The sequence below is a fragment of the Hyaena hyaena genome, unplaced genomic scaffold (assembly GCF_003009895.1).
Source record: "Hyaena hyaena isolate Hyena2069 unplaced genomic scaffold, ASM300989v1 scaffold_150, whole genome shotgun sequence".
Classification (NCBI taxonomy): Eukaryota; Metazoa; Chordata; class Mammalia; order Carnivora; family Hyaenidae; genus Hyaena; species Hyaena hyaena.
In genome coordinates, this window is record NW_024080782.1 from 2,410,526 (window position 1) to 2,431,838 (window position 21,313).

Genomic DNA, 21,313 nt, shown 5'->3' on the forward strand with positions numbered 1-21,313 from the left:
TATGACAAATCCAACCATTCACTCTGTGGTTATTAAATCTTTAAAATGAGTATGTTTTTCATCCTTAAGTAAATGTTATCGAAATTTAAAAAAAGGAAAGAAAACTAGGACCCTGGATGTTGTATGGATAATAATGTCTTAGCTTTGACTGGTCAGCATTCTATGACATTAATTTTTAAAAAATTTTTAGGTTTTTATTCATTTTTTGAGAGACAGAGTGCAAGCAGGGAAGGGGTAGAGAGGGATGAAGATACAGAATCTGAAGCAGGCTCCAGGCTCTGAGCTGTCAGCAGAGCCTGATGGGGGGCTCGAACTCCCGAACCATGAAATCATGACCTGAGCCAAAGTCGGCTGCTTAACCGACTGAGCCACCCTGGTGGCCCTGTGACATTAATTTTAAAGCCACTCAAGAAAAAGTGAAAATGTTCTGAGGTAAAATTCACATTTTCCTTTCGTACCCATCACATGAGCTAAAAAGGCGGGGGGTGGGGGGGGGTCTGTGTCTATAGGCCAGGATGATCCCTGAACCTATCTTTGAGAGAGCTTAGCCCATGAGAGATTGACATTGAAGGTAATTTTCTGTAATGTCTCTCTGGAAAAACTTTGAAAAGCTGGTAAAAAAATTGTTTCACTGGAAGAAGGTCCCATTTCATCTGTATGGTAAACATATCAGACTGGAAGAGAGTGTCCCAGTAGTAAGCCGTGAATTTAGATCGGATTAAAACTGTGAATACATTTATGGGAACTTTTTCTTCTCTAATTTCTAAAGGTTAGAAATTAAGGCATGAGAGCAGTCAGATTGGACCAAAAATTTTTAGTGAATAAGATAAACACACTTTGAAGTGAAGAAAGTTATAAACTTCAAGATGTAGAGAAACAGCAGAGTGTAAAAATATGAGGGACATTTGCTGCATAGCTTTTTTTCTGAGACAGAACACCTTTAGGTACTGGGCTAGTTCCTCCTGAATATCATAAATTCAGAACTATGTTGATATGTTACTGCCTTTTAAAAACACTTAAATACCACAGGAAACGTGCTGAAGAAGTTAAAACTTGACAGGCTAAAAAGGTTCAACATTTTCAGTGGAAAAAGAAAGATGCATTCATTTTTATCACAATCCTAATCCGGGCACAGGAGGTGGCCACAGGTGCTGGGGGCAGCATGCGCTCACTGCGAAGCTGGGTCAGGGGAGGTTTGGTAAGATAGTAGCTGTAAGGGTCACGGTAGCTGTGTTCTAGAATGACGAGGAAGACTAAGGAAGACCAGAAATGAAGTTACGTGTTTCATTTTAGAGAACTGGCATATAATAACGTAGTGGAATTACATGAACTTCTCTCTGCTCCCTCCTTCCCCCGACCCCTGGGTCTACCCATAATGCCAGTAGGAACGCACTACATTTTGAAACCATCTCAGATTTAATCAATGGAGTTATTTCACTGCTCTTGTACCATTAGTGACGTGTTTACTGGAGTCCACCAGTGTGCCTTTCAAGTAAGAGAAATCACATGTATTCTTGACTATTTGTGTGCAGATGTCTAAGTGTAGCTCTAGTGTTTAAAATCTCAGGGTTAGGCAATGAAATGGAAACACATGTGCGTTTTGCACATGAGCTTTCCCAGCCCAGGCGACGGCTCAGATTTCTGTCACGAACTTACCGGGTGTAGACATGAGTGTAGATGACGAAGAGTGGTAGTATCTTTGTCTTCTGTCCCTTTCGCACTTCTCTGCTCTTAAAGGGCCTAAAGGCAAGTGAATGGAAAACAGTCGCCAAAGGACAGTATAAAAAGAAACTGGCCTCTAGGTGGTGCTTGAAAGCAGTTCAGGGAAGGCTGGTCTCTGCAGGGTGGAGTATGGGCTGAGCCTCAGTAACCTGCCAGCTCCTGGCCAGAGTCTCCCGCACACTGCCGTCCCCTGTTCCAGTCTCTCCAGGTGGCTCACTGGGCCACTCCTAGTACATTTCTTTCTTTCGCCTATTTCTAGGCCTCTAAGTTTGTATTCTATTTATGTGTATAAATCATCACTGTTAGTCACAGTTGTCAAACTCGAGGGGGACAGTACACCTACCCCAAGTGCTTTTTCCGATCCTAAATCACTGTGCCATGACGCCGTACTCTGAAACATATGCCTGCTTCTTTCACGGCTCCTATTTGCCCAGGCTGGTCTTGCCCAGCTGGAGCAGGCTGGACCTGCGGGGGCTAGGCTTGGCTTACCTGCAGGCCGAGTATTTCCTAAAGGGATGGCTTATCCTGATTTTGGATGAAGTTTTTAAAAACGTATCACAGCTGCTACATTTGATATCAGATACTAATCTTTAATTCCTGTTAAAACATTTGCCATCAATAAAAGCAAAGACATGCCCCTGTCCTGCCCCCTGTAAATCTTAAGAAAATGTGGGTAGATGCGTGAATTCATGTCAACAGCCTATTCATACACACACGCTGAGAAGGAAACCTCTAGCATAAAAATTTAAGAATCTGTAAATCCAGTCCTTTTAACATATACTTTTTTTTTATTAAATATGTAAAAAGATAAACGCAAGTCAAGTTATTCACATATTCAGAGACAAAAAAACTATTCTACCATGCGACAATAGGCGGGTAATGTAAAATGAATGAGATACATCTGAATAAGACTTTTTCATCTATTATGTCATTACTTATCTATATTTATAATTAACAATACATATGTTTACATTCCTTTCAGTTTACATTTAATATATAACAAAAGCTTTATGGTGTACTATTTAGTAAAAGTAATCTGAATGCATATTAAACCTTAACGGAATAATGGAAATACTCACCAGGGAAGGGAGGAGTTCTTGGTTCCCTTCTGGAGTTTACTTCTCTCTGGTCAACAAGGTGTTTGTCTTTTCTTTTTCTGCTTCTCTGCTTAGGAAGAAGATGGGCTCGCTCTCTCTGCCCCCTGCTTCAATCACTTCCTATCTGACATGAGCAGCGGAAGTGCTATAACTAGCCACAGGCGTGTGACTAAGAACGATGTCCGGCTTCCAAGAAAGAGGGGGAGCACACGAAGGGGGTACTTCTCAGCCCAGCGTGAGGATGTGCGATGGGTGCGGGGCCGTGGTGTAAAGTATACTGCCCTGGATGCCGAGATGGGAGAATGATGGGGTACAGTCCTCGGGGAGGAAGGAACAGCCCTGGTAAAGGGAGACATGGTCTGCACAGAAGCAGGGGTGCAGCCAAAGAAGACGGAGAGAGCTAGCTGTTAAAGATTTCCCAAAGCTTCCGTGATGTCACATGCCGTTCGGCACAATGGAAGAGGTTTCAGATGGAGACAGAAAGAGGAACTTGTAGCTCTTTTCTAAATCAATGAAGAGTTGGCTCCAAGACTCTCTGATGGAGAATCAAGTATGGCCCCTGGGAAAGGGGAGGGTATCGGACCAGTATGTTTTTCCAGCTGAGAAGGCTGGGGCTTTGGGGACAGAGTGGTGGTCACTGGTGAGGCTGAGGCCAGTTGCACAGTGATCACACAATCACCCCCCATGACAGGAATCTGGGTCACAATCCCCCTGGCACTGGGTATTACTGAGATGTCCAGGGCAGGCAATGCACTCCCTAAGGCCCACTGGAGTACCCTCTGCAGGGAATCACTTATTGTGCCGCTTTATAAGAGCTATTTTCTGACAAGGAAACTCAGGACAAAGGGCTGGGAGGGGCCACACAGTTAAGCATGATGCCGCGTATAGCACAACCACTACCTGTAACCAGGTGTGGGAGGGATGTCACTGCTGAGAGCCAGGCTTTGCAGCCTGAGAGAAATGAGCTGCCACCATTGTGCAGAGCAAGCAGGAGAGAGAAGAAAGGGAAACCGAATACCACAGAACATCTGTCCAATTCTGCACAGTGTGTTGTAATAACCTCAAAAATACAAGCAATCTCTTTCACATGTAACTCAGATACCACTTTGCTGCAAAAGATTTTGAGAAGACTTCTTTTGGTGGAAAGCTTCAATGGTGGAATTTAGAATTAGTAGTTCATCAATTAATAAAGAAATGTCAAAGCTTTATGATACATAATTCAGAAATTTATTTTAAGCTTTTCAGTTAAGAGGCAAATGGGGTGGGCACACTTGTTTTTGTTGCACCTGCTAAGTCAAATAACAAGTGAAGTAAATCTGAATTTAGAAACCAAGTGAAATGAATGTTCCAGGAAGGGATACCATCTGTCAAAGGAATAAAAGAGGCAAAGATTTGGAAAGATACTAAGAAAATGTGCAAATATTAGTTAAAAAAATAAGGAATGCTTTTAATTCATTAATGTTTCCTCTCTTTATGAATTGCCACGGTTATCAAAGGTCAATGACAAAGAGGGCCATAGTATTAATGAGGGGAAATTCCTTATTTCAGAAGGTGCTGGGAGTCCTAGAGCTTTTGTGTTGTCATTCCAGTGTCAACACCAGACTTGGGAAGCAGGCGTCTCCCTTGGAATGACGTTCCTAGGAAGAAGGTCTCCACTTCCGGCGAGTGTGCAGCATGCTGCAGACCCTGCGGCTCGGGCCGCACACCCTCAGCTCGTTCTGTAAGAGCCGCCCCCTAGTGTGGAGGACAGGCTTGGGGTGGAGCACCGGGACCTCCGCAGACCCCCTCTGGACTGGAGCTGACTGATGACAGCTTACGGGGAGAGGGGCTGCCCAGCAAAGAGGACCCTGAGAAAGAAAATAGCACGAGAACCTGGGTAGGGGAGGGAGGGGCGAGCAGTCGGAGGGCTAAGTTGAGATGGTGTTGTCCTTGAGTGAATGTCTTTCAAAACATGTGTGGTTGTCTAACATGCTCAGGGAGAAACACTGGGCCCTGAAGTCCTAGTTTTGATTCCATCTTTTTTCTTCCCTTTAGTGTTGGGAATAGAGGGAGAAACTGGTTTTCCCTATAAAACAAGTCACTGTCCTTATGGCTTTCATATCAAGTATCTCTTTCCCTTTGCTCCAATTTATTATTTGACCAAATTTATGTTCAGAGGTTAGACTTGCAAACATCAAAGCACCACGAATGTGTGACATCTAGTGACACTGGGCTGAGAAATGCCAATATAAATACCATATATCAAATTACCATTGTTTCACACCAGGATAAAAAGGGGGTGTTGGTGGTGGGGGAGGGGAGAGTTGTTCTGGAAAGAAATGAAAAGAGCAGAATCAATCTCAAGCAGCCAAGTGAAGTAGAAGATGTGTGACCCCATGATCTCTCAGGTGGGCCGCCACGCGGCCGGCTGCTAACGGGTCTTGGCAAAGGAAACGGGAACCGAGTGCGGTGGCTGGCGAATGCAACAGTGCGTTGGTGTTAACGGCAGACTGGGAACGACTGGTTTCTGCTGAGCTTGAGGCCACACGTTTCTCCAGAAGAAAAGTTCCCACGCAGAGTTGAAGTTGAGAGGTGCCAGGACGCTCAGTACTCTTCCTGCTGCGGCGGCTGCTGGTCGTGGACTTGTTCCTCTGCCTCCGGCTCGTCTGGGTGGCCCTCCTGCAGCACAGGAGAGATGTTTCGGCGGGAAGGATGCGCGTGTGGGAGGCCCCGCAGGGTCCACAGCCCCAGGCCCCGGACAGCACGGCAGCTGCAGGCTGGAGGGAGCGTGGGCCACACCTGGCCCCCTAAGTGCTTCCACCCTCCCAGGAGCCAATGCGCGCACCAGACACCTGTGCTTTCCTGCTCAACGGACGGGCCATTCGAGAACACACTTGTCGGGGTCTATGCACCAAACATTCCTTCTGTTTTGGAAAACACTCTTCATAGAGCACGTTTTGTACTCTCCTACCCTTGGGAAAGAGCAGCCAAGGTACTGCCTCAAAAGCACCTGACAACCACGAGGGAACCCGTGTGAGACAGCACAGGGCCCCAGGCCACCGCCGTGTGTCCGGGTGCTAACCCGCGCTGATGCCTGCCCTGCCCAAGTAGCACGTCTGCCTGAAACCGGCCCTGCGTTCCGATCCGCACTGCTGCCCAGCCCCAGCTCGCTCCAGCGGTAAGGTGAGGCGAGGATGACACACGGGTTTGGGGGCCTCTCCGCCAGAGGCGCGCGGCAGCTGGAGCTCAAGGCCTCCGCTCTGGGTACGTGAGGCCTTTGTGCGTCCCCCATGGACCCCCACTCCAGGCAGGGATCACTGACCCGAGTCAGCTGACCTCACAAACAACAAGCTGCTCTTTTTATTACCCAAGGAGAGGGAGCGTGGCCCATCAGTACGGCCGTGGCTCCCTCAGGAAGGCACTCAGGGACCCGGAGCCGTGCTTCTGGCCCCTCACAGCAGGCACATGCACTCCTTTCTCAGCTGGAGGACCCCCCCCACCCCCCCGCCCACTGCTTAGGACAAGCCAGTCCCCCTGCCCAAGGTCCATCTTCTCCCTCGAGCCGCAGTTCTTTCTCTCCCTCGTCCTGTAGCACATTGTTTCCTGCTTGGCTATAAAACCTGGGCTTGTAATCTTGTTTCCACACTGTGGCCTCAGCCACTGGGCCTGAGGTTACTCAAGGCACGGATAGGGCCTCATCTGTCTGTGTCCTACCTCACTTATTTCAGACCTCCATGCAGGCTGTGTTGAGAGGAAGAAATCCCCAAGGACAGAACAACAGATGATTTGAGACTTTCAGCCAAGGCCCCATGCTGCGTATTTTCTCAGAGACAGTAAAATGTCAAGGTTCTAAACACAGACTGTGGAGTTCATGTCCGGGTTCTGCTCTTTACCATCTGGGTGACTCTGGGCATGTAATGTAACTGTCCCATGCCTCAGTTTTCTCATCTGTAAAATGGGGGATTATAACAGTTTTCTTTCAGATTCACTGATCAAGGAGTCAGTGGAGTCCCTGAATTCAGCAGAGTCAAAGCGTTAAGGTAGGTAGAGAATGGTGTTTAGTTCATAATACATACTTGTGTGAGCTGCAATTATCATCATCTTGGTGGGAGAACTCTCAAATGTATTCTAGAAGTGAACAATTTTTAAAAAGTCACCTTTTCTGCAACAGTATAAAGGGACATTGTATTGAAGACCCTGGTTCAAATTGAGCGCTGTCCCTTACTGGGTCCGTGTCAAGAGGCATGTTACTTAGTGACGGTTCGCTCTCTCCACGCCCAGGACCACACCCTATCACCAGCACCCACAGCCACCTGGCCGCTGAAGTGTGAAGGCCCAGCATCCTACTGTGCCTGCACAACGCTGTCCTCTGGCACAACCCCCCTCCCCCGGCACTGTGCCAACTTGTTCCCAGGCCCTCGTGGCAGCCGCCTGCTGCCCTCCATGCAACAGCGGGGTCCTCTCTGCTCCGAAAGCTTGTGACATTCTTGTGGGAGTAGGGGAGTAGCTGTTGTGTAGATAGCGTGAGAGGGGGAAAGTCACTGGCCTCTCCCAGGAAGGGTTCTCCCTCTCATCTAGGGGCAAAAAAAGAAAGCTAGTGGTCACAGGACTTTACCCAGAGCGGTGCCCTGGGAACTTGAGGTGACTGTCCTGCCGATGTTCCCTGCGGACGCCTCTTCTCCCTGCTTTACCCCAGAGCCAGTCACTCCTCTAAGCCACACATCCTTGTTCATGCTTCCCTCAGGCTACGCACTGCAGCCCCGAGTGTATGCATGTGTGTGCGCGCGCTCACTGGCTGGCTCCACAGCTGCCTCTCCGGCCGAGCGTCCACCCCCGCTGAGGGTTAGGGGTGTTAACTCACCCGTCATTCTAACTCTTCAATGCTAGTGTGGTGCCTTCATTTCACTCTGCTAGGAGTTCGGCAGGTCTCCAGGGTGCTTTTCTTACCTGTTTTGTGCACATTAGGCTGCAGGGAAGATCTCAAAGAGGAGGACCCATTTTACCTTTTATAGAAAATCTTATTTGCTCACATCACAGCTGAGAGTTACCCCAGGACTGAAAGTCAAAGCTTGGGTTCAAATACCTTGGGCCTGAAACAAGCTGTAGGACCAGGAACCTCTAAGATCAAACCTCACCCGTGGCCTCCCCTTTGTCCTTATCCAGCCAGGGTGCCCTGTGGTCTCCAGCCGGCCAAGGGCAGCTCCCTCAGTCATAGGACCCCATGGGGACGTCCTCCGCCTGCAGGAACTGCCAACCCCCGGCCCTTTGTACTGGGATAAAGAGCAAACCTCCCAGCTTACCAATGGATGGCTAATGCTAGGGGTGCAAGTTCAGGTGGTCTGAAAGGCTGCAGATGTATCTCTAATTCAGAGGCAGTGACACTGCATCTGAGTGCTCCCCACTCACACAGTACGGTGTAGGCTCCCAGGAAAAAACAAGATCTTTTTCTCACACACCATAGTACAAAGAACAACTTAAATGCGCACGTAAGCAGGAGGCCGGACAAAACCAAAGCCCGATATGTGACTAATGCCCTAGAGTGCCACCTGCTTATTTCTGATATTTGCATATCAGTCCATCACCTCTTTCTGGATATTTAGCTGTGAGTAATGTTAGAGCTCCTTATTCTTACGATAATCGTTAGAGAAGTTGGAAGACAGTACTGAAGAAGGCTCTTGCCTGCAACAGGAAGAAAATGGGGGCAACGGGCGCTGGAAGGGTCATCAAGAAGCGCTGATGGGCCCCTCCTTCCTAGATGTATGTGGTGGCGCTCTGCTGCCCCCACGCACCCCACGCACCCCAGCCACATCCGGCCAGTCTCTCCCCTCGGCTCTGTCCGTGCTGTTTTCTCTGCCTGAAAAATCTTCCCCCCGCCTCCGCCCCAGGACTGCTGATGTTCCTGGCCACTCCTCAAAGCCCACACAAATGTGCTCTTCTCTGTCAAGTCTTTGCCGTCTCCAGCCTGCCTTTCCGTGCTCTCCCCGCCCCCCGAGTTTACGTCTCTGTGATCACGTGTATCCTACTCTGGCAGTGGCACCCCTGTCTGCCTGCCTCACTAAGGCACTGGCTCTGCCCCCTTTCTGTACACCCAATGCCTCGTCCAGTGACAGAAACACAAGCTCTTCCCAAGAGATCTTGGTTCGGGGTGGTGGGGGGGATCATCAGGTCACTTAGCAGTGGCTTCTGTGACAGTGCCTCAGGAAATAAGTCACCTGTTTATTTCAGCAGGTGCAGCTCAGCTGACAGATGGACAAGGGAGCAGTTAACCAATGAATAAGTCGAGATACCTGTGACCCCTGAGGGAAAAGATCCTGAAAATGATAAAGAGAGGCACTGGAGAGAGGTCTGATGATCCGCTTTGGAGCCTGCCATGAGGTTTCTACAACTGTGCACTGAACCGCACCTGTTAACTTCTGTACACAAACTGCTCTCTGGATTTTACATCTTCCAAACATTTTATTCTAGGACTGACTCCAAGGATCAAAGACCAGCCACTATCAAATAAAGACTTAAAGAGGCCTGTCCAGCAAATATCTGCACCTGAAATGACCACATAGGGCTCACGTGTGTTTTCCTGAAGACCAGGCAGGACCACACTCAGAAGGCAAGAACTGTCACCTGCGCCAGCCCTCCTACCTGCTGCTGCCACCAGCATTCAGTGGCCCGCGTCGACTCTGAAACTGGAGTTCACCTGAGAGGGCTCCTGCACAAGGACTCCATCAGGGGGCATGATGTGGCTTGAGGTGACCATCGCAAGGGTTTTCTTCCTGCAGCCAGCGCAGGGCTGGGAAGATCTGACCCTGCATGCTGTCTTCCTCCCTCAGTGGGCACGGCCCTTCAGAGACGCAGTGCTGAGGGGACCGCACCGGATCTGGCCTCCCACAAGCTTGTGGGGAGAGAAACTCTAACTCCCGTAGTCTCTGACAGACGACCAAGTACTCTGGCGGGGCAGGCACGCTAGACAACAACCTGAGGTTCCTGTCGTCAGATCTGAAAATACGGAGAACCATATTTTGTGGAGCCATCACTGCCTCCGGGGCCTGGTCAGGCAGCTTCCCATGGCTCCAAGACCTATAGTCTGAGCCAAAGGTAACGGAGAAAGAAGCATAAAAAAATGAGGCAGGGCGGGGCAGGGAATGAAAAAAGTGGTGGAGAGGCTCAAACCTCACACTGGATCACTCGGATTTCAAATCTCACACGGAGTAAACATTTGTCTGGGACTGGGCTGGGACAAGTCACAAAGTACACCCTCCGGTGACTTGTTCCAGTGTGTTCAAGTGCTAATACACGCAACTCGACCACAGAGTTGTGGGAGCATCCCCAGGCCTCCTGGTCCTACAGAGTCAGACACTTTCACCAGCTTCAGCGCCGCCTAAGGAGGAGTTCGGGCCCCCACCCCACTCTTCTGCACCTTCCCCAGGGCAGCTCCGTCAGGCTCCCACACTTGCCTTGGGGCCGGGGCCCCTTGCTCCCTGCACGGGCAGACTTCGTCTCTATTTATCCCACCCCTTTCCTTCCTTGATTCTTGAGCTCTCTGGTCCTCTGCTGCTCCTCACGCCTGCTTTCCATCACCAGGATGGATCTACCTCCTGGGTACCCCCTCTTCTCCGCACACTCCCGAGTAGCAAAAGCCTGACAGCCAGCTCCTCCCCAGAGAGAAGACCTTCTAAAAGCATTTTTCAACTAAGGCTGTTGCACAGCACCGGTCTGTACCGGCAATGAATAACCAAGACAACCAGCTCTGAGATAAAAATTGTGGGCTTATGGGGACGAGAAAAACATCCAGACTAATTCCTCCTCTAACCATACTCTGGTCTGTCATGAAGAATCCTTACATACATTTTTATTGCTCATCTGCTCAGAGCTGCAAACCACTTGAAATCTGGCTGCAGGAACCTATTTTTCTCAATCAGTCCTCCTACTCTCCCCCTCCCACCCCCATCCACTCATCTTCTCCCGGATTAATTCACGAATGCACATCCCACAAGCAGGGGTCAACGGATCACAATGATGATGATGATGAAGACACTTATCCTCTGGGAACAGAAAACGCACACGAGTCGTCATAATTCTCAGGGATCCCAGGGCAGCACCCGAAGACACACTCACTACTGCACCTTGACCAAGAGCATCGCTTTAGAAGCCAAGAGCCAAGGGCTCTCCTCACACTTACGTGTTCATCCGAAGCATAGAGGACTTCCATTAGTCGCTGCACGAGGTCATCATTTTCCTGCCCATGCTCTTGACAGAGGAGCTCAATCTCTCTCAACTTGCCAAAGTAGAAATCTCTTTCCTTTTCCACACCTTCGAGGGCAAGTTTTAATGAATGTACCTGCAAGGGAGTAAGGATGGAAGGAAAATCCCCCCAAAATACAGTATAAGAAACGTGACCAACTATGGCTGCCTATAAAGACACGAAACATGCAAAAACAGATGTGCCCAAATGATTGACAGGCAGTAGAGCTTGAGCCTGGGCCACCACATCAACTTCGACAACATGCTAGTCATTCCCTCTGCCAACTGAGCGTTCATAACCACTGAGGGAGGGGCTGTTCCGCTCAAGACGGTTGCCTCCAGACCCTGAATGAGCTTTCCTCCTCTCCTAACACGGGCTAGAGCACATCCTTCTACCCTGTTCGTCCTCTGCAGGGAGGGGAGGCAGAGGAGAGGGGCTGGCATTGTGGTTACTGGAGACGTATTTTGAGGACCCTCCTTGCTTCATAACCATATTTTGTTGTGGATCCCTTCATAAATGTTCCTAAGCCACACTAGATAAAGTCTCTCCTGAGAAACTGGGTCTTAGCTACATGAGGAAAACTGGGCAAGACTGTAAGCCCGGTTCAGTGGATGTGTCTTCATTCCTCTGGTTCTAGCTTTGGGGACATCGCAGGAAATAGGGGGAAGATGAAGAGAAAGAAGCTTCATTCCCTCAGAATAAGAACCCTAATTCCCTTTTCCCTATGATGCTGGTTCCAGGACCTTCCAGGGCTGAATGCCCTCTCATGGTGATTACAGAGATGGTGCCAGGGAAGGAGCCCATAGGGAGGCAGTGTCACCTGGGCGAAGGAAAACCCACGGCGCCACACTCCTACAGGCACGGTAGCTACACACAGGCCTAAACCAGTGCCCTGTTCCTGCTTCCTGAGAATCCCCCTCCCACTTTTTTTTTTTTTTAAACCCCTTGTGCATTTATATTTACACAGGGAATATTTTTTTAGGAGGTAAATCTTTCCTTGTCTCAGTCAGGTGAAATCTTTTATTGTCTCTCATTCAGTGTATTAAAAAAATCACCCCAACAGTATTTCCAAAAATGACATCTGGAATGGAAAATTTTCTTCTCTGGTAATTCTAGACCTTTGCACATGTTACTTATCAAACCTCTACCAAACACATGCAGCGTTGGTTCCCTTCCTGCACACCCGGCAGAGGACTCAAGGATGTGGCCCCGGAGTCCACCTCACGGCCTCCTCACACCCTGCTCAAAAAGCAGCTTTCCCTAGCTTTCACTCCTATTTCTGATGATACTACAGTTGGAATATTAGTAAGAAATGAAGACAACCAGCAGCCTCAAGTCTAAGTAAAAGAAAACTTCCCTTTTTTTCTAGAAATCCATCCTTGTTTTACACCAAGCCAACCCCCATTCCAGACTTGGCCACAGAATTCCTGTGTAGCCTGCGTGGGTGCCAGTGGACAGATCTGTGGCAGTTTAGGAGTCTTGAGTTGGTCAGCTCTCCCTGGAGCAGGCAAGAAGGGGCTCTGGATGCCTTCTACCCATGGAAACTAGGTTTGTCTGCCTCTCCAGGGTGCTTTGGTCTGTACAGTGTGCAAAGAGCTGAGGCTTTTGTAGAAATATCCAGCCCAGGTTGGCCTTGGGTGGTATTCCAGGTGCACCTGGACAGGGTGGAAAATGGACAGGGGCCGAAGCGTATGAGGATAGCCGACCGGCAAAGGGGAGTCCGTGTTCACGGTCCCACTCATGAAGACTGATGCCACCCACGCCTTCATGTATCAAAGGAGAAGCCTAGGAGGTGGAGGGGATGCTGGGGATGGACCCTTGAGTAAGGCAAGAGGAAGAGACAAGAGGGGGACGTTCTCTTCTCCAATTCTGCCCTCCCTCAGCGTCTGCACACTGCACGTCCTTTGAGCCAGGCCGCCCCAGCCCAGCATCTGCCCAGGCCCACTGACGCCCACTCTCCAGCCCCCAGTGGTCCCTGAGCACAGTGGGGACTCCACCCCACTTCCTGTTTGCTAACCATAAACGGCCCCTAATTATTTTAGTTCCGTCTTTTTCTCCCCTCTGTCTTTTGATTCATTTCTATCACTGGAATTGTCTAGCACAGTGGTACTTTTATAGCGTGTCACGGGACACTGCCTGAATAGAGGCAGGAGGCCAAGTAAATGAGAATTCTTCAAGTTTATGGCACTCGTCACTTTCTCTATTACGACGGTAATTCACTCTCCAGCCTAGGCATTTCCTCATCCTAGAGTCCTGAGTCCCAACACAGCAGTGCCCCTGCGGCTACCCACCAGCTCCAGGGAGCTTCCCTGCAGGCTGCAAGGACAGAAGATGGAGGAGGCAATAATAGACAACCATGGAAATGGATCTGGGGTAAGTGTTCAGTAAATAGTTGAATGACTGCTCACAATTTGGGGTGTGTATGACCTTCCCTCTGAGGGACTGGAGAGGGGAGGAGGTGGCATACTCACGCCTCCTTGATGTAAATGCACCAGGGGACAGGCAGGGGAGTGCAGCCCTTTGTTAGTAATAAAGGGATTATAAGACCACTGGAAAGTTCCTTTCTCTTCTCCCTCTCCCCCTCTGGAGAGACATTTTGGATGGTAGGATGAGGTCTGGGTCCCTTGGGGAAGGGAGGCTCTTTGTGTAACTGGACAGCTAATGACTGTAGAGCCAGCTCCAAGGAGAGGCAGTGGTGGATCTGGTGACTAAGGCTGAAAGGGAGAGAGGGAGGAAGGGTCTCAAGGTTTCTTTGTGGTCATACTTTGGACTGGAAGCTTGGAGACCTGGGTCTGGTAGAGGCAGATGACAGGGAGAGAGAAATCATGAGATAATTAAGATATCAAAAGAACCTGGGTTCCTACGAGAAAAGGGTCATAAATCTAAAGCATTACAGACCCACGCCTGATGCTCTTTAGGTCTACTGTGATTTGCTCAGAGCCTTAGGCATGTGGCCCAAGGCTCATGATGTTGTCATACCTGCCTTTTATGTGAGAAAAACTCATTACTGGAAATACCATATGGGCTCAAACTGAGAATCAGCAGGTAATTAGAACATTCCAGAGTTTCTAAATCAAAGTCCTGCCCATTGGATGACTTAAAGTTTCACTATTTTCATTAAAGTGATCAGAATTGTAAAGAAACACCCTAACTAAGCAGCTGCCTGCTTTTAAACTATATTCTTGATTGCAAATATACAATTATCTCAAAAATGGTTTCCAGACTCTTTGCTGGCTCATCAGGTATCCGGTTAATCACTGGGAATGGCCCAGCCACTTGGCTGGGAACAGCCTAAGAACCTTGAATAAAAGGCTCCGCTCCCAGTGGTGGGAGTAGCCAGGATAAGAGACTCGGCAACCCAGGGTCAGAGCGGGTGGCAACTTCATTGGGCCTCATGCTACCAATCGTTTTATTCCCTTTAAGCTACATATAATCTTAGGCAAAATTAGCTCTTGTTAGGTAGAAAGCATACCTCAACTTGTTTACTGAAATTTTCAAAGGTAGTAGAGCTAGATTTACCGTAACCACGAAGAATATTAGACAGAAAGTTCCTAGACTTAAAACACAACCGTGGCCCTTTTGATTCCCCCAATATTGGGTTCAGTGGTTCTGTGGCATCAGACTTCTGCTGTCATGGCAAACGTTAGGTTCTCGCTTTCGTTCGCATGATCACCCACCCCGCACAACTGCTGAAAGCTCTAGGAGGGGAGGGTTACCTAGCTCACTACCATTATATTAGCACCAGGCACTGAGTCTGTCACACACAACAGGCTTATTAACAAATAGCGCCTGCAGGAAAGGAAGGAGGAAGAGAGACTAACCCTAGCTAAAGTCATGAATGCTATCCAGACTGGCCGGAAGTGGGCAGACAGGCCAGAGTCTGGCCTGGAGCTCTGGACATGCCCTGAGGAGGTGGAGGGGGACGCTGTCTATAAACCCGCATTTACCTGGGGTTGAGTCATCTGTCCCATATGTGCAGCTTTGAGATTTCTGACTAAGATCTTATATTCCTGATGGGCCAATGATTTCATCTGCCTGAACGATTCCTTTTATTCTTACTCCCTTGGAACCAGATTCCGTCCCCTGCCCTCCCTTATCTCAGACCTGCAGGTGTCTGGTCCCTCCCCTCTCAGAGACAGGGCCAGGGCTGAGGAGTTACCTGCTCATTAAGCTGTATGACCTGTGTTTCTAAATCTTTATCAGATTTGGATGCTGAGCTGCTGGACGAAGCCCTTTTGGCTGATGAGGGACGAGAAGGTGTAGATCCTGGCTTAGATGCCGGACTTGATTTAGCTGCGCCTGAAAGTAACCAGAATAGATTATAAATATGGGCAACATTAGGGATGCTTTTTAGATATATTGCAAATGTATAAAGGAGTTTACTAGGAAGTATAAAAGCTACTCCCAATGACCCTTTCCGATTCCAAAAGTAGCCTACCTACACTTAGAATAAGCGCACACAATGAAAGGACAGTGTCATCTTCTACAACTTCTTTAACCTCTGAGTACTCCACCCCTTCAAGTTAATAGAAGATTAAGCTGTCCTTTGATACTAAGAGATTTTAAGATTTTTTAAAAGAGGAACAGTTCTGAGATAACCTCAAAGCATCACCAGAGTTGAGTTTCTGACAAACAACAAAAAAGAGTTTGAATGCTTTAGAAAAAAAATACAAAGCTAGTAAAGGGTTTTCTCTCTCTCGTTTCCCAGGTTATTAGCCACCGAAAGCACCCGGGGGCAATGACATCTTCGAAGCAGCATGCGTTCCTGGTGCCAATGAACTGGTGTGTAAGTTTTATTCTAAAGGAGGAACTTCTTGAGAGATGGCAGATGCCGGGGTGGGGCAGGCAAAGTACGGCGTGAGCCTGGGACACCTTCTTGTGTTGAAACGCAAGGATGTGCTCAAGGACTAAGGTCAAGGGGAACAGGGGCAGGTTTGAAGATGCTTCCAGCTAGCCACAGCTGGGACAGTTTACATATCAAAAGAGGAATGGCTCTCACGTGCTACAACACACTGGATAAATAAAAATCCAGTCTATAATGACAGGGGAAGGAGCGAGGGTATGAAGATCTTTATAGAACAGAGACAGCTAGTAAATCTAGAAGAAATGTTAGAACTTAAAAAATCATGATGTTACAACAAACATAACTGATCCAGGAAAGGTTCACTGAGGGACTCTAAAACGCTAAGTGGGAAGTTTGGAGGTTAACAGATATTCACGGGTGTCAAGATAGCAGCCTAGGATTTATTTACTACAATGGAAGAAAGATCTACCTTTACAGTGGGGGCTCAGCATCTTAAGTGATTAAATAGCATCGCTAATGATGACAGAAACTAGGGGAAGGAAGGTCATTAATGTCAGGTAAGAGCTCACCCATCAGAGGCTCAGCTTCTAATAGGTGCTCACAATCTAGAACATGACACAGACACAGGGAATGGCTTCTGCAGTTAAAACAGAAGCCACAAGGTAGATGCGGTGAAGTTTACACACCACATGGATTAAGAAATTCAGGGTCATTACCAGGGGCCCACCCAGGCCTTCTACTCTGAACACAGTCTCGACCATGTGGCAGCTCAGGCTGGTGGAGAGGCTCCTCTTACATGTTTCCATCAGCCCAATTCCCCCCACATCCCGCACACTCCTCCTCCAGAAGGCTCCGGGGACACAGGGACCAGTGTTCACACCTTTGTAACCCCGGTACTTAGCACCATGCTGGGCTGAACCGATATTTCAGGAAGGTACAAATGTTGAAATAAATAGACGAACAAGTAAATACAGCTTGGTTATATGGTTTCTGGCCTCACGGTTTATCAGTACCAACAGATGAGAAACAGGCAGGGGGGTCATGAAGCCAAGTGTGCTGACAGCAGTTACAAGTTTCAAGGAATCTCCTAATTACAAGGTGGTGAACAGGAAGAATTCTGGTGCCTGGACACATCAGTTATGAACGTGAAGTCATTCACCCCCTCAGGAAGCACGGACAACATCATACCCTTTAAAACCCGTTACAAAGAAAAAAAGAATTTTCTTCTAAAAATACAGGGAAAGGCCTAATAGATTTTAAAATGAAAAATTAAGTTGGGGATATATTTTAAAATGAAAAATTAAGTTGGACAGGACTTAAAATAGTTTGAGTATCCAAAGGTAAATCTTGAGTGACCTGGGAACCTCGCCCATGCAGAAGACCTTCCCAAGGATTCTAGCATTCACAAATGCTCCATCTGTGATTCACATCAAGTTGCAAGGACCCTTCATGTCCGCAGGAGCCCACAGACACCACTCCTGGAACGCCACTTCCAGTCCCACTGGCCAGGCTCTGTACAGGCCGCGCCGGCAAGGTGGAGGAGACTGTGAGTAACAGCAGAGGACGCAGGGTGAGGAAACGCTGACCAGGCAAAGTGCCTCTGCTGAGGGTTGTCACCAGCCAGCCTGACTTGGGGGAAAAGCTTCTGAAAAATCAAGTTACTTCAGACCTTTTAACAAGCAATACGTCGTATTTTAATGTCCATCAAATCTAACAGAAAGCAGCATCCCTTATGTAGTAAATACAGGTTTATCCAGTGCCTACCATGAACCACGTCCCACTGGACATCTCTGCTCCCCAGGCGCTCACAGTCTCACCGAGTGACAGTGGTGTAGGAATGCCCAGCAGGGCCACACTCACCATTCCCGGGGACAAGGCAGCGTTCCCGACCACACGGTCACAGGGCGTGATTTGGGCTGTAACCCACCCCTCCCCAAACACTCCTCTTCCCCTCTGAGGGACTATGTGTAGCACCCTGCAGGTAGCGGCGTGGACGCTGCCGCTCTGGGAGGCCGCAGCACCTGTCCACTGTAAGAGCGCAGCCCTTTCTCCTGTTCCCCCACTCAAGTCCACAAGGTAGGGGTTGCATCTGTTTTGTTTACCACTTAATGTTCCCAAGGCCCATCTCCATGCCTGACCCAGAGGCCACAGGCAATAGAAGCCTGTTAAAACAACTCCATGGAGAAGGACCTATCCAGGGTAAACAAACTGGGGAGAGCTCAAGGAGCTGAAGCCAACGTCAATGTCACTGATGGCAAGAGCTGACAATACATGAAGGAAACCAAACCACACATCATTGGGTTCCCCCAGAGAGCTGGGACTTGGTTTTAAGATCATCTTCTGTTATCACCTGGGCCCTTTATAGATGGAACCAAAACAAAGTTCAAGTAGGGAAATGGAGTCAATAAGTGTTTAAGTCTGAGGAGGGAGGAGCATGCTAGTTTGTACCTTGCTGTCCAAGTCTGCCATGTTTATGCCTCTTCTGAAACAAACAGCACCCTGCAGAAGGGACTTCCCTCTATTGTGTGCCCCCTGCTACCCCCCAGGCACATCTCCCTATGCAGGGCAGCAGCTATGATGTGGCTCGTTGCAACAGCTGATCTACGTTCATCAGACACTCATTCTCACACCCTGCCCTATCTAGTCCCATGTAAACTTTAAAAGAAAAACAGAAGGAAGAGAAACCTGATTGCTCATAAAACAAAGCCACTACTAATTATGTTTTTAGGACATCATCAAATGCAGCCTGAGAAAAAAAACCTGAAGTGTTTGATATGAAGTAAAAGTGGAGGGGTCAGGGGCAAGCCAAAGCCCCCTAGCAAGATCAAGTTATCAGGGAAAAGAACTATAAATAAGCAGAGGAAGCTGGCTCGGGGAGGAACGGGGGGCTGCAGGAGACCCTACGTGGCTCCCGGGGGACAGGCCAGAGCTGCTGCAGTGACTGATGCTGTCCCGGCTACAGCTTCTTCTGCCTGTGGCTCACGGGTCCTGCACAGGTTGGCTGGAGCACAGAGCCCCTGTCTTTCACCTGATACACACTCATGCAACTTGTGGATCTCTAGAGATGGGAAAGATGAAAACAACGGGTATCAGACATGGCACCCTCTGCGGTGGGACAGGGCAGGATAGTGGAGAAGAGGGCATTTGGTCCACACTACAGCACTCATACTCGCTACAGAAGGAATCGCTTCCGCACTGCCCTGGACAGTCACTTACAGGCTGGACAAAGGAATGGAAAATAAATTTGAAAAACTGAGTTAACAGATGAAGTAATTAGTATTTGAAATTTAAAATGAGGGGTTTTGAAATTCTGATTAAGTTGCTTGGAAAAAATTGTTAACAAAGGGAAATAAATGTCTAATGAGGTGTAAGAGGGCAGCGCTAGTCAATTGTGCATTTATTTTTAAATGTTTATTTATACTGAGTGCATGCGCATGCGGGAGAGGAGCAGAGAGAGAGGGGGAGAGAGAGAATTCTAAACAGGTTCTGTGCTGTCAGCACCAGGGCCTGATGTGGGGCTTGATCCCATGAACCCTGAGATTGTGACCTGAACCGAAATCAAGAGTTGGATGCCTAACTGACTGAGCCACCCAGGTGCCCATCCATCAAGTGTACATTTATATAGCTTCTAAGGGATGAAGAAATTAAAGAACAGGAAGGCCATGCAGAACTTCTTAGTATCTTCAGAGCTTTAAAGTTTCAAAAAACTAGACAATTAAGCGTTAAACTAAAAGCTCATTCCTCAAAAGAATGTAAAGTGAGCTCTTTAAATCATCACAAGCTATAATCTGAAGTGGAAGTAATTTGCCCCTCACAGCTATTTTTCACATTGAGAAATACTAAATAGTAAAATTCATAAAAATAAAAATGAAGGCTTTTGTTCATTCTATTTAATGATTTCATGGTTTACTTTTTAGAACAGTAAACAATATCCTAAAGTATATGACACTCATTAGACAGTCAAGAACTCTATTTTTGTTTATTTGCTTTGAACATCTTGTTGTCTCCTTTCAAGCAAACATACTCCAAAGTGTACCCAGCTTCTGGGGTGCCAGATATTTTCTTCCATTTATCTGGGTTGCTAGAATAAGGATGCTCTTAGGAAATTATAATGATCAATGTCAGCAAATTTAACACTGATACATTACTTTTGTGTAAGTTACCATTTATATTCCAATTTTGTGAAACGACCCAATAATTGATAGCATCTAGTCCTGGTTCACATATCAGGGTCCTCAATAGTTGCCTTCCTGCTTCCTAGAACACACTCAGGGCCACGGCGACCTCGCTTTTGTGCCTTCCATGCCTCTGTGCTCAGTGATGCTTACATGAAAAATATTTACATAATGGCTTTTAAAGAGAGTGCAGCTCTTTCAGCTATAATGCAGATACATATTTTTTTTCCTCGCAGCCATCATTCCAAAAATTTTTTTGAAGCTGCGTTTGATGTCCTGAAAACATAATTAGTGGTAGCCTTGTTTTATAAGAATTGTTTTTTCCCTCAAGCTTTTCTCTAATTTTCCCTTTCAAAATAAAAAGAAGTTTCAGAAGCAGAGAAAAATAGACATAAATTCTGTACAAGTCCCTGTAATTCTCTGACTTTACTCACTGGACATGGACATGATTTACAATGGTAGTCTTTGAGCAGTGTGTCTTAATTAATGCCTTTAGGATTTGGTGTATAAATATGATTCTAAGACATTTTAACCATAGTTGTAAAAAAACAAAGACTGGCCTTATTCATTGCCTTAGCGAAGCCACAGCATCACTGTCTAATGTCACTAATCAGTAGCTTAATGTTTATGGAAAATGCTACATTTTGGGCATATGAGGCCCAATGAATTCTTAACGATAAAGCAAAGAAAAGCATTGTACTCAGCTTTATCCTTCATGGCCGGAGCTCTGATGGAATTTAAAAATTCTTCTCACTTAATCTGGCGTATTCCTTCTGCCAAACTCATAAACAGAGGAGCTAAAAATATGACATTAATACTGTTGACAAGAACCACAGAGACATTAAAAACATGTGCACACATGCATACACACTCAGGAGGCAACCGACTTCTGGCCATCCCCTGCTTTGAAAGCATATTCCCCTCCAACCCTGCGTCCTTCTCACTCAATTAAAACCCCACAGAGGTAGGGGCTGGGGAGCACGTGAAGTGCGTGAAGGTGGCCAAAAGGTAGAAACTTCCAAGTTATACACAATGAGATACCACATCACACCTGTCAGAATGGCTAACATTAACAACTCAGGCAACAACTGATGTTGGTGAGGATGCAGAGAAAGAGGAACCCTCTTGCACTGTTGGTGGGAATGAAACTGGTGCAGCCACGCTGGAGAACAGTATGGAGGTTCCTCAAAAAGTTAAATATGGAACTACCCAACAATCCAACAATTGCACTACTGGGTACTTATCCAAAGGATACAAAAATGCTGATTTGAAGGGGCACATGCGCTCCAATGTTTATTTT

General features: G+C 47.6%; 1 protein-coding gene across 2 annotated transcripts in view; it reads right to left on the reverse strand.

The window, feature by feature from the left end:
* Window positions 1–4,023: 4,023 nt before the first annotated feature.
* Window positions 4,024–21,313, reverse strand: part of MAPRE2 (microtubule associated protein RP/EB family member 2) — a 129,346-nt gene continuing 112,056 nt past the window's right edge. For both annotated transcript variants that reach the window (XM_039238889.1, XM_039238888.1), the window contains exons 5-7: window positions 15,194–15,333; window positions 10,972–11,130; window positions 4,024–5,477 (exon numbers count right to left, since the gene is read on the reverse strand). In XM_039238889.1, coding sequence (XP_039094820.1) covers window positions 5,403–5,477; window positions 10,972–11,130; window positions 15,194–15,333 — 374 coding nt within the window. In that variant the 3' untranslated portion in view covers window positions 4,024–5,402. The remainder of the gene's footprint in view (window positions 5,478–10,971; window positions 11,131–15,193; window positions 15,334–21,313) is intronic.